The sequence below is a fragment of the Toxotes jaculatrix genome, chromosome 2 (genome assembly GCF_017976425.1).
Source record: "Toxotes jaculatrix isolate fToxJac2 chromosome 2, fToxJac2.pri, whole genome shotgun sequence".
Taxonomy (NCBI): domain Eukaryota; kingdom Metazoa; phylum Chordata; class Actinopteri; family Toxotidae; genus Toxotes; species Toxotes jaculatrix.
This window is the reverse complement of record NC_054395.1, coordinates 6,642,882-6,655,343: the sequence shown is the minus strand read 5'-3', so window position 1 is coordinate 6,655,343 and position 12,462 is coordinate 6,642,882. Positions and strand designations below refer to the sequence as shown.

The window sequence follows — 12,462 nt, the reverse complement described above, 5'->3', positions numbered from 1 at the left end:
AAAAGTGCTTTGCGGATTTAAATTACATGTTAAGGAATAACAGAATTCAAAAACAATAGATTAAAAATAAGATGACCCATTACTCACTACCAGCCACTGTAGTTAGCATTAGCAGAGTCCAGCATATGGGTTCAGTACAAAATGAACTTAAGTACAAAATGAACAGACTTGAGTCCAGTTTATGCTAGAGGTGCTATATTTTAGAAATGCTGCCAAAATTGCAAAAAGTAAGAAGAAGGATGTATGCACTTTAAATTAAGAAGAGCATTGTTATCAGCATAAATCGGAGATGAGCGATCCTCAGTCTCTGTGATTTTACAGACCTGATGGTGGACACTAACACCCACTGGTACTACAGAGAGAGTGAAATCTAGTGGAGACAGGACATCCTCGTCTTATATCTCAGAGTAGTTATATTTGTAGTTATAGTAGAGCACCTATTTTTCTGATGTTGGTCCATTTTCCAGCATGAATTACTCACCCTCATTACGTGCATTAGATGCTTTTATTGCAGCAGGCCACCCTGTCTCCTAGAAAATACTATTATATAGTATTAAATCATTTTGCCAGTTAATTGCTGCAGAATTATTTTTGGTGGGATTGTTTTTCCAGTAAACAAAGTACTACATTCTTGTACTTCGTTACATTAAAAAATAAAGCCATCCTACCCCGTGCTTCAAACCACTGTTCACTTTTTTGATTTCAAACCAATACCAAAATCTCTAATCCTAACCATGGCAAGTGCAAACAAGAGAGATGTGTTGTGAATGAACATTTAGGAGAAGCATTAAATATGAATATTATGTGACTTGGCAGATCAGTATGTTCTTAAAAAAATGTAATCTGGCTGTGCATGACACTATGAATGAACTCTCAGGAGGCATGAAGGCAGAGGGGACAATAAAAACAAAAGATAGAATCAACTGCACACCAAAACCTGACATAAAACCTGCTGCACAAAGGTGAGCAATATTCTCATATCCACTGAAAATAAATAAATCTGAAGCCAAAATCGTTCTGAATGAAGTGTTACACAAGGCGGTCCAGGTGCCACTTGACAGTTTCGATTTCAGTCAAAGAAAACAAGACACTTCAATTCTCTGTAAGCAACCTCACCACTCCATCATGTCTGAAAGTAGAGAGATGAAAGAGGCCATTCTCCACTCACAGGCACACAGGATGAAGCACAGTCTCGTCTTCTCTGGCCTCCTACAACAAAAACTGAGAAAATCAGTAAAATGATTAATATTTGCACAACTCAAAATATTTTTGAATGTCCAATCATGGAGAGACACTGATGCACTGATGAGCAACTGTATGGAAATAAAGATGTGACCCCAGGCTCGGCTAGATTTCTTGCAAGACGTAACACCCCCATCTCTCTCTCTCTCTCACACACACACACACACACACACTACTCCTCTCTCTCAGCACACACACCATAAACATGCGCCAAGCAACACATTTGCCCCAAAGATACTTTTACTATCCACTTTAGCTGTACATGCACACACGTTATCCCCAAAGTATTTAAGTCTGTCTCTATTAGCTCTGCTTGTCTGTGCTTGCTCAATTTGTTCCACTTTGTTTTGTTTTGTCACCTTCTACTAATAAAGGTATTTAAAACAATGTAATCTGGGTGTTATTGCAAAGCTCCAGCAGGAGACCTGCATCGATCCCACAGTGACATTTCAAATTTGCCCACTCTCAGTCAGCGGGTTTTATTATTGGTTGATAGAACATTCAGAATGATCTTTTCCTTTTTTGTGTAAGTGGAATCAAAAGGAGGTACCTTGTTATTAGATAGATAGAGATACTTTATTAATCCCCGTGGGGAAATACGTTAATTGATGGCTCTATACTGTATAGTATCTCAGAAGTGTCACCTAGAAGAGGAAGTCCTGCAGCTCTCTTTTGAATTCTCTATAGAAATACCTTGTAAATTCATCAGAGGACAGGTGCAGGGCTGTATATGTTCTTTCCCTTTAATAAGTTAATCCCAGTGTGAAAGTTTAAGAATGGTCTGTCCCTGTGTTTCAATGCTCCTGAAGTTTGCTTGTGGTATGAATTAAGGGAGCTGAGCATGAACTAGTTGTCCTTGATTCACTGAGGTGTTCTATTACAATCCTTCATAAAATGTCTTCAGAAATGGTAACGACGCCAGCTCAAATCACTCACAGTAGTTATTGGTGAAATTAATGCCGGATGAGCTGGATCTGGCACCTTGGAACAAACTGGTTGGCTGACGAACATTCTGAGAAAATAATTTTTGCTCAACAATGGAAAAACAGGGGCATGATTATGTCACTCTGTTCGACACAGTGCAACTGCCACACACAGTAGCTATCTGCAAATGTGCTGCACACACAACAGGGACAGATCCAGTCTCAGTAGGGAACCGCAAAGCAGACACAGAAGCAAAACGAGCAGCGCATAAACAATTGATTGGTCAGTTCACTTATGAGACACAACACTTAGACACTGACATCCTGAGGGATGTACAACACAACTCTCCACAGAACGAGAAAGACATTTGGATCAAACATGGTGCAAAACTAAACACAAATGACATAAAAACATGACCAGGAAACAAACCCATTTTACCACGTGCCAAGTTTACATAGATACGCTATTTTGAGCCTTGGTATTTGTTTAGAATGTGCTTTTGTCACTAAATAATATTTTTTTCCTTCACATTTATTTAATTCAATGAAATCCACATAAATAAATTGGAAAGGATATTGTGGTGTAGGTAATCTGCCTCTTGTAGGTCTCTCATTACTTTGTGGGTTGTGTTTAGCGCAAATAACAATGTATAAAGAAGGCAGCAAATCATGTGGTTTAAAAAGGGAAGTGTACACCAACACGAAAACATCATCCCAAATGTGAAGTACAGTGGAGGGAACATCATGATTTGTAGCAGCTTTGTTGCCTCTGCACCTTGACAGCTCGCCATCATCAAAGGGAAAATGAATTCCCAAGTTTATCAGGGTATCTTTCAGGATAATGTCAGTGTGGCTGTCCACCAGCTCAAGCTGAGACATCAGAGTAAATCTACAACAAAATGAGACAAAGAAAATCCATCTGTTGAGATGCTGTGGAATGACCTTAGAGAGTCGCTCACACCAGGAAGCATGACTTCCTGCTGTGAACGTGGCAGAACTGAAGCAGTTCTGTAAGAAACTTTTCCACCAGTACCATGAATGTTCAATGGGTGTGTTCAGTAAAGACAAAAATGACTGTAAGTTTTTGTGTATTAGACTCTTCCGTTAATACAGAAAACCTTTTTTTACACCATATGTTAGTCTGGCTGTTGCTTAAAAGCAGACATTGACCTTAAAGACAAATACTTAAGAAAATAAACACTTACTCCACGAGGTATGAGATGAAGAGGCTCTCATGTGACAAATTAAAAGAGGAGCATGGTGACTGAAAGCCAAGGCCAAACAATCCTGCACGTCTCTCTGGCTTTTATAATAGAAAAATAAAAGGAAAAAGGAAGTAGTCTGATAACACAAATTGTTTATTTGTCGTACGATGTAGTAAGCACAACTCTGAGTGAAATGTGGATTCAGCATTAACTTCCACCAGATCTGAATTATTATCAGGATCTACAAAAAAAACCGTACAAACATTTATCATAGAGCTCAACACCATAAATATCTCTTATTTTTTAATCATCAAGATATGTACATTATTTCCTGAGGAACTGACAACAATGTTGAAAAATGCTCCATCTCACAATATTAAATGAAAATGATGAAAAAAGTTCCTGAACCTGCCCTTAGATCAGGTCCACATCAAAATGTAATGGGTTCTTCGCTGGCTTTTGGTCCACCAAGTTTGGTGCAAATAGTACTTTTTGCATAACAGGCACAGGTGAAAACCTAAGCTCCTTGGCAAAGGTAACAATAAGCAGCGATGAGTGATACATGTTGAATAAGCAGTGACTTATGAATGGCTGCCCAGATACCAAGAAGACTGGTTTCCTATACAACTGCCAAAAGCAGAGGTTTAAAATGTGATGGATTCGTGTGAAATGAAGATTACATTTACTCAGGGCTGTCAGCACAAGTGACTCTGAATTGACACCCATCATACCACCATCTTATCATGAGATCAAAGGCAACAAAACAACATTCATTTTATATATACATAACTAAAGCAGCTGCCCGGTTAGCTCAGTTGGTAGAGCATGAGACTCAATCTCTCGGGGTCGTGGGTTTGAGCCCCACTGTGGACGGCACCACCTCCCATGGGCTCACCACCTGTGGGAGGTGCTGTAGGACTTCGGTGCATTGTGGACTGGGTAGGAGTTGCGCCCGTGACCTGGGCCTGGACCCAGATAAGCGGCAGAAGATGACATGACATAATTAAAGCATCTGTGGGAAATCAAGAACTGACCTGACCTACATTCATCAAGTGGACAGAGACAGGACTCCTAAAGAATGCTAATGTTGCTTTATGTCAGCTGGCTGTGTAAATAGACAACAGTTTACTAACACAATCACCACATCAGTTTTATGAAGTAATAGTATGTCAGTGTCATGTTTAGAGCTTGTCGTGCTGCCGCCAAGTGGCCACAAAATCAATTCATGCTGCATTAACAGTTGAAGAGATGTTCACTGTTTGTTTCATCTGGAACTGGAGCTAGTGGGAGGCCACTAGTTTAGCATAGAGACAGGAAGCAGAAAGAAACAGCCAGCCCAGGAGACTAAAGTACAAAAACAGAAATCTAAAAATATCACTTTGCTGTTTTACAATTACATGCTGGAGATTTTTCTTGATGAACACTGACTTGTTGGCATGAGGCACGAATGGACACAGAAATGGTGGTGGGACAGAAAAACTGTAGCCGTCATGAAATTGTTGCAGCAAGTAGAGTGACTTTTTACATTTTTCTGTGTACATACTAAACAAGATATGATAAGTTGATGAACATGCTTTAGCAGTGCTAGTCAACAGATTTTTCACCTTAGAATACTGCCAGGCTAGCTGTTTCCCCCAGTTTGCAGTCTTTATGCAAAGGAAAGCTAATCACTTCCTGACTCTAGTTCTGTATGTAAGACATTGAACACGTGATTAATGACATTTTTTTCATGTAACTCTCTCCAAAAAGAAAAAAAGTATATATCCCAAAATATCGAACTATTCATCTAGATGCATCTTTAATTTTCACTGAAGATTTTCAGGTGTCAGGCTTCAATACATCTGTCCCACTCTTTGTTGCTACGTAGACTAAAACATGTGTCCCAAAGCACCACAGAGGTTAAAGGGCTGGCTTATTGGGGAAAAAAATAGGTAAAAGAGAAATGACAATAAGATTAATTCATTATGGGTTTCACTGCTTACAATCTATACTTGATGATAATTGCTTATTTTAAACCCTTAAACCCTCACATTCGTAGTCTACAGCTTAAAATAACCCCAATACCCAAACTTAACGCAACAAGAAGTTTTTTTTGATAAAATTTTTAAAATGTTCAAGGTGTCATCGTCCTGTGCTTTAAGAACATAACCTTTTTGGAGTCCAGCCAATGCTTTTGAAAACAGAACAGAAAAGTACAGTGATTGAAATGACAGTTTAGAGACCTATAAATAAGCCCTTGACAATAGAGTAGTGCAGCATTAGAGCCCCACAAAAGGATGCACAGTGTCTACAACAAAGGGTGCCACCTATAGTCTTAGTACAGGTTTCCCACAAAGGTCAGAAAAATTCACCAGTCTTACCAGCAGAACTGAGGTAAGGATGAATGCAGCCAAATACAGAGAGGTCCACGAGGTTCTTGAGTGGCCCAGCCAAAGAAAAGACTTAAACCCCACAGAACGCCTAAAGAGACGCCTAAAGATTCATAGCACTTCACAGGTGCTTCCCATGTAATCTGACAGAGCTTGAGAGGATCTGCCAGAAAAAATTGGATAAACTGCCCAAATCCAGGTGTGCAGAGCTTGTTGGGACTTACCCAAAAAGGCTCAAAGCTCTAATTGCTGCTAATTGAGCTTCTACAAAGCACTGAAGGGTCTAAATACTTATATAAATGAGATTTCAGTTTATGATTTTTAATACATTTCAAAATTTTCTAAAAAAGAAAAAAAAAAAAAACCCCAAAACATGTCACATACTGTCATTAAGGCTTATTGAGTGTAAACGGATGGGCAGCAATGGCAGTTTTATCAATTTAATGTTCAATTTAACTATTATTTATATGCTGGTTAGTCATGTGTATATAGAGCTCAGAAAATGCAGGCTCTGCACATAATATGTAGATAATGTAGTCATGTAGACATAGATTCAGAAAATAAATGATTTTAAAAATGTGTCACAGAGTCTGAGTCATTAAAGGACTTTGTTCCAGCTTACTTGCACCATTGTAAAACAACACAGTGACAATTAAATTCAGGCTACCCTGCCTGAGCTCGGTTTTGATGCACAATGTCTCTGACTCTTATCATCTCGACTCCGCGCGCACCCGTGCCCCTCTTCTCGAGCCACCACCTGAACAGGCTTATCAGCGCCTGCCTCACCTCCGCGTTCCTCAGCCCGTACACCAGCGGGTTAATGCACGGTGGCACTACAAGCATTATCAGCAGGGACATGTGGAGCACAACCGCTGTGGCCGAGGGAGTCGTCTTAGTCATGCTGACGTCCTGAGACGGAGTGGACAGTGCCATCATGGCCACGGTCCCCTCAAACTCCCACAGCGCGTCCGAGGTGACTTTAAGCAGCAGCGGCAGCAGCTGCAGGAACAGCATGCCGCAGTAAAACAGCACAGTCTTGCGCGCTGTGGTGTTGACCGCGTTGAACGGTATCACTGCGTTGCGCGCATCCTGGTACATCCTCACGTAGGAGAACGCGTAGACCAGCAGGCACAGCAACAGAGTAAACGAGCCCACGAGTTTGCGAAAAACGGCTGCGGCACGGGGGAACCCCATGTGCTGCTCCACGATGTCCGGCTCGCACAGAAGCCCCTTGGTGACTTGTTCATTCTTTTCCCCCGTGCCCATGTGCAGCAACACCATGTTGATGGTGCCGATGGAGATGGAGTAGACCCAAATAAGGCCCAGGGTTATCCGCAGACGCACCTGAGTGAGGATGACCAAATAGTGGATGGCGTGGCACACGTACAGGTAGCGCTCCAGCGCCATGCAGGTGATGGTGACAAGGCTGGCAAAAATGCTGGCGCTCCCCGCAAAGTACTGGAGGTGACACCAGGTGTTGAACTCCATCGTCCGACGTTGGACTAATGAGTGGATGACCGCCGGGCTGAAGGTGACAGTCTGCACGAGGTCGCTCAAAATCAGATTTTTAAGGAAAGCAAATCGCGGCTCCCAGGAGAGGTCCTCGGACCGTCCGAGCCCGAACAGAGTGAGCCCGTTAATCAGAAATGAGACGAGAGTCAGCAACACAAAAATGCATATGAGCGCTGGAACTGCCTGTCCATTGGGCATGATGTAGAGAAAGAAGCAGCCGGCAGCGTCCAGCCTCCCGGTTACGCGCGGCTCAGTTCGGTTCTCCTCGCGGAGCCAGTCGCACTGCTGGGTGAGGTTGTGCGCCTCCGTGGCCGTCATCACAGGCACTGATGGCATTTCTGATGGGAACAGCCTGTGTTCTTCTATTCATCCTCCTCCTGGGGAGAGGTGGTCCTCATCTTCCAGCATCTCCATCCACGGATGACCTGACCTGTCAGTCCCCGCCAACACACACAATGTGCACACACACTGCCACTCTACTCTTTCACAACCTCTGCTGTGCTCTTAATCTAAGCTGTGATCGAGGTGTTTAACTGAGTGTAGATGTGGTACAATGCTAACACATCTGGAGCGCTCCAGAATGCGCTTTTACGCGCCTGTGCTTTATTGGATTAATGTTGAATATCGTTCTGCTGTGGAGGATTACATCACTACATATAAAGAGGAGGAAACATCTCTGGGTGTATGAGAGATAATTTCAAGTCTCTTGTAGACATTTGTCGTGGTGGACATCCGGTGTAAATAGTAATGTTGCAATAATGTTGCAGTTCTAGGCTTCTGCTGTGTGCATTGTGTATGCCGGCTCTCTTGCCCACCTACTGATTCACCTAAATGGAATGGAGCCATCATTGCTGTTACACCTGCACATTTTAGATCTCCCAAAGATGTTCTATGTCTACTCCACACACTGACTCTAAGCGGTTTTTGAAAGTGGCTAAATAAAGCACAGTCAAAACAAAGTAGCGTGCCTGTGTTTGATGGACACTGTTGTCCCACAATCCACAAAAAAAAATGGGCGGGGCAGGAGCTGCAGGAAAAATGATGGCGATAAACAGTTCCGAGAGAATACCTTAGAAAAATACGATGAAATCTTTTCAAAAACATTTAATGTGCGTTTGTGGAGTTGAATGAGCAGTCATATCCAAAGCTACAGTTTGATTCACATGCATCAGGACATCTATTGTGTCTAACCCAGACAGGTCTCGCTGACAGGCTTTATCATCTCAGTCATTTCTTTCTTCCCATGATCCCCAGTGACTGACTGTCACTTTTGAAGAAGAGGAGCACAAGTTCATCTTGATTCTGTTTAAGTGAAGTTGCGAGGTATGGAGCTGGTGAAACGTTCTCACAAATGTTGCCCGCCCTATGTGACCGTAACTTTTATCTTTCAGGCACTGTAGTATGAAACTGTTGTAGAGCTGCCACTTGACATTTTCAATTCTGTGACTGAAACCATAATCCCAAACACGGATTCAACTGTGAGGAAGATTTCCTCTCTCTAAATTATTATTATTATTATTATTATTTTTTTTTTTTTTTTTCCAAACAGCTTGTGACTCATGAAAGCAAATCATCTTTTGACTGCCTAAAAGGGGCAGACTGACCCCTGGTGTTCCAGGCTGGTAACTGCAGTACAGAGGTCAGCACTTTACACCTGAGGCATGATTTATGCTACATGGTGCAATTCTATATTTTAACTAGGAGACATTATGGCATAGTTATGTTACTTAATTTATAGTATTTATTGATCTTTAGGCCAAAGATCCATGCAGTGCACTGGTGCAGGTAGTGAATACATGAGTCAGCTATACCCAGGCTCCATGAGCTCACAGGGGACCACTGACTCATACATGTATTTATTTTCAAACAAAGGAGTCCAAAAGGAAAACTAATTAAAACTATTTTCAAAATCAAATCAAACTGTTCACAAAGCATGTGACAAAGCACGTGCTGTATGGAGAAACCAGAAGAAATACCTGTTAAATAATCAAGTTTACCCCCCCCCCCCCCCCCCCCGCCAAGTCTTTGAAACTTAAACATGTCAACATGAACAACCATCTCAACAACTGTTGATCATTTCTAAACAAGAATATTTCAGGCTATTTCATGGAAAAGTTACATTCTACAATAATCATAAAAGTACAATACAAGAGAACATTTTGTTCCACTTGCCCAAAACCACAGTCTGCTTCCATACACAATGTTTTTTTAATCTGCCAGCCTCAGTAGTGTCTATCTTGATGTGAGCAGCACAGGCAGACTGGACCCAATCACAGACTCACAGGACAGCATAACACAGTGAAGGAGACTTAATTAAAGAGGAATGACTTACAGGCAGAGGGGTGGATGAATGGACAGATGAGCTGCTGAGTGGGCAGGAAAACAAGCGGGAACAGGTAGCAAGACTCTAGTAACTGATATGAAGGGGGAAAAACATTAGGAAACAAAAGTAGGGAGCAGATGTACAGGGAATCTGTGTACATCAGACTGATTAGTGAAGGTGGTACAGGTGTGGAGAGCTTAAAGGACTGCAGAGCTGACGATCAGTGGAAACAGGTGTGAGGACAAGCAGGGCAGACAGGTGAAGGGGATATGGGAGGAGACAAGGAGCTGGAGACAGAGGCTGAGGCAGCGGATAGTGATGAATATCCAGAGTTCTGCTAAACAAACAACCTTTAGTGGAGAACTTTGTGATTTACTCCATGTATCTTCATATTCATTCTGTCCTCTGCCATTTTAACCAGTCAAAGCATTTCACTTATTGTAATGATTTTAATTCTTTATTGTTCAAGATGTTAACAGTGTATATAAATGACAAAACAGAAACAGGGTCTGTGGCAGCTGTCAGCAATCATGAGAAAAAACAAATAACAGCAGAAGAACAGGCGGTAACAAGTTAATGCAGTAATTTAAAGATAAGAAATTAAAGCAGAAAAAAATAAATAATCATTGTAAGTGCACACACATACATATACACGAATACCCATGAAAACATATTTGTATGCACATGAAACAAAACAAAAGCCTCCCAGGTTAAACGGCTCTCCTGATCTGGGTGGAGACAGTGGGTGGTCCAGTGTAAATTAAAAAGCATCTCAAAGCTGAAAATAAACTTTTTTTTTTTAATGTGATGTCAGGAGGTCAGGAGACATATTCACATATAGCTTTTTGCACATATAACTGCTTCGGTCCAGAGGTTATGAGTCTCTATTTTACACCTAAGACATGAAGAACCTGCCTTGAGCTCACTGACTCTGTGAGATATGAATATCTTGAGTTGCATGGCCCTGGTCTTATTTAGACACTCACAGATCTCTGTTACAGTGGTCAGTGTTGGCACTCAGGCTGTCCCTAAGGAAGTTAATTAAAGAGAGAAGCAGAAAGAATTGTTTTTCTGTATCTGAAGAGGTCCTGTTTAGTTTACAGTTCCTATGTGAATAACTACAGTAATAATGTACATTCAGGCCTTGAATGAGTCTCCACTTTTAAAAAATGACACGTTAATAAAGGCTGTTTGAGGACATAAACAGGTATACAAAAGAAATATGAAGTGTTTGTGCCAGCACTGAGAAATCAATCATGTTAAAGTGTTCGATAAACTGTCCTTGCTTTAATCCAAGTTTTACTGAATGTGGTTTAAAGGCTTATTTAGGATATTTTCATCCAATGCCTTATTTTTACACCTTTTGCCATCATAATAATTTAAATGTCACTGCTGACTTCACTGTGGAGATTTGCGTCGTAACAAGTGTCTGGGGGCAAATCCCTCTGACTGCAAGGAAGAGAACCAGGAACTTGTTAATGATTAAATGCTGTATAATAAATGTTAATTTGCTTAATGCTTGGACCATAAAGATGCTGACCCTTACTAAGGCCCCAAATTATCCTGTAATTTCTTATTTTACATTTCAACATTCCCAATAAAAAACAGAGCTAAAGCCAAGCCATGCATGTACTGATGTGATTTTGTAAGAAGTCATAATGGGATGTAAGGATCAATATTCAAGGGCACATTTTGAAAAAAACGGAAAAAGTAATTGACCTGCTGATCCGCTGTGGTGTTCCCAATTTGCTCCTTTTTGTCTTTGACAAATTGCTTATTGTTGTCTCTTTGTTTCCAGTTGGACAGTTTTAATAAGGTTTTCATTGTCCCCATCTTTTCTGTTGTGTCTTCCTTTTGTAGCATTGAGGCTTTTTGATTGTGGCTTCAGTCTCAGACTGTTGTGCTTATTTATTCCAAATGAAAAGAGCTGCACTCATGAACAAATATGTCCAAAAACAAATGCATTCTTATATTATTAAAATGTTTTTGTGGTGGTATTATAATCGCTGGCTGAATAATGTTTAGAGCGGTTTTATTTTGAGTGAATACACGGGTATAATAGTTGGGGTGGATGGTGGTCAGAAATTTGCTTAAATGTTAAAAAAAAAATATGTATATATATGTATGTATATATATATATATATATATATATATATATATATATATATATATATATATATATATATATATATATATATATATATATATATATATATACACACACACACACACACACACACAGTTGTGTGTCAAGGTATTTTTCTTTAGACCAGGATCTTTCCCTGATCTCGAGTGCTGTGAGTGACTAAACATGACCATGAAACAATTTAACATATCTGTTCAACTGTAGGGAAGAAAAACATTTTACTTCATGGTCAAAAACAAACTCTGGGCCAAATACAGTACGTACATTAGAGCTGGAACATTAAAATGAGTTTGCTGATTTTCTTTCAGCTGAAAAACATTTTGAGTCATGCTGATATATTTAATGATAAACAAGACTAGGGTTGAATCTACAGTCATGTTAGTGGCTCTGTGAGGATATATAGGCAGAACAATGCTTGAGATAAATGCTGTATACACCATGTTTACCATATTCCCTGTCTAAGTTTGCATGCTAACATTAATTAGTAAAAGAACCGCTGAGGTTTATGGGAATGTGATTAGTTTACTGGCTTTGGGTCATAAACGAAACATTAAGGAGAGAAATGAGTGCTGGAGAGGAGTGGAGGAGAGGGGACAACTAGAAGGGACAGTGAGGAAAGGAACAGAAGAAGGCTAGAAAAGGTATAAGATGAGCGAAGGAGGGATCAGGATAGAGGGATAGAGGGCCAGTAGGGGAGGAGTGATGGCATACCTCCAGCCTTATATAGGGTGTGTTTGTCTAG

The 12,462-nt window shown here is 40.7% G+C and overlaps 1 protein-coding gene across 1 annotated transcript; it reads right to left on the bottom strand.

Annotated features, from left to right (window-relative positions):
• Positions 1–6,402: 6,402 nt before the first annotated feature.
• Positions 6,403–7,569, bottom strand: LOC121201004 (olfactory receptor 14I1). The gene has a single exon (XM_041066589.1). It carries the CDS (start codon positions 7,567–7,569, stop codon positions 6,403–6,405), a length of 1,167 nt encoding a protein of 388 aa, XP_040922523.1.
• Between the last annotated feature and the right edge of the window lie 4,893 nt (positions 7,570–12,462).

What these genes read in the sequence shown, in the direction of transcription:
- LOC121201004 (XM_041066589.1), bottom strand. Translation starts at nt 7,569, where the DNA reads ATGACGGCCACGGAGGCGCACAACCTCACCCAGCAGTGCGACTGGCTC.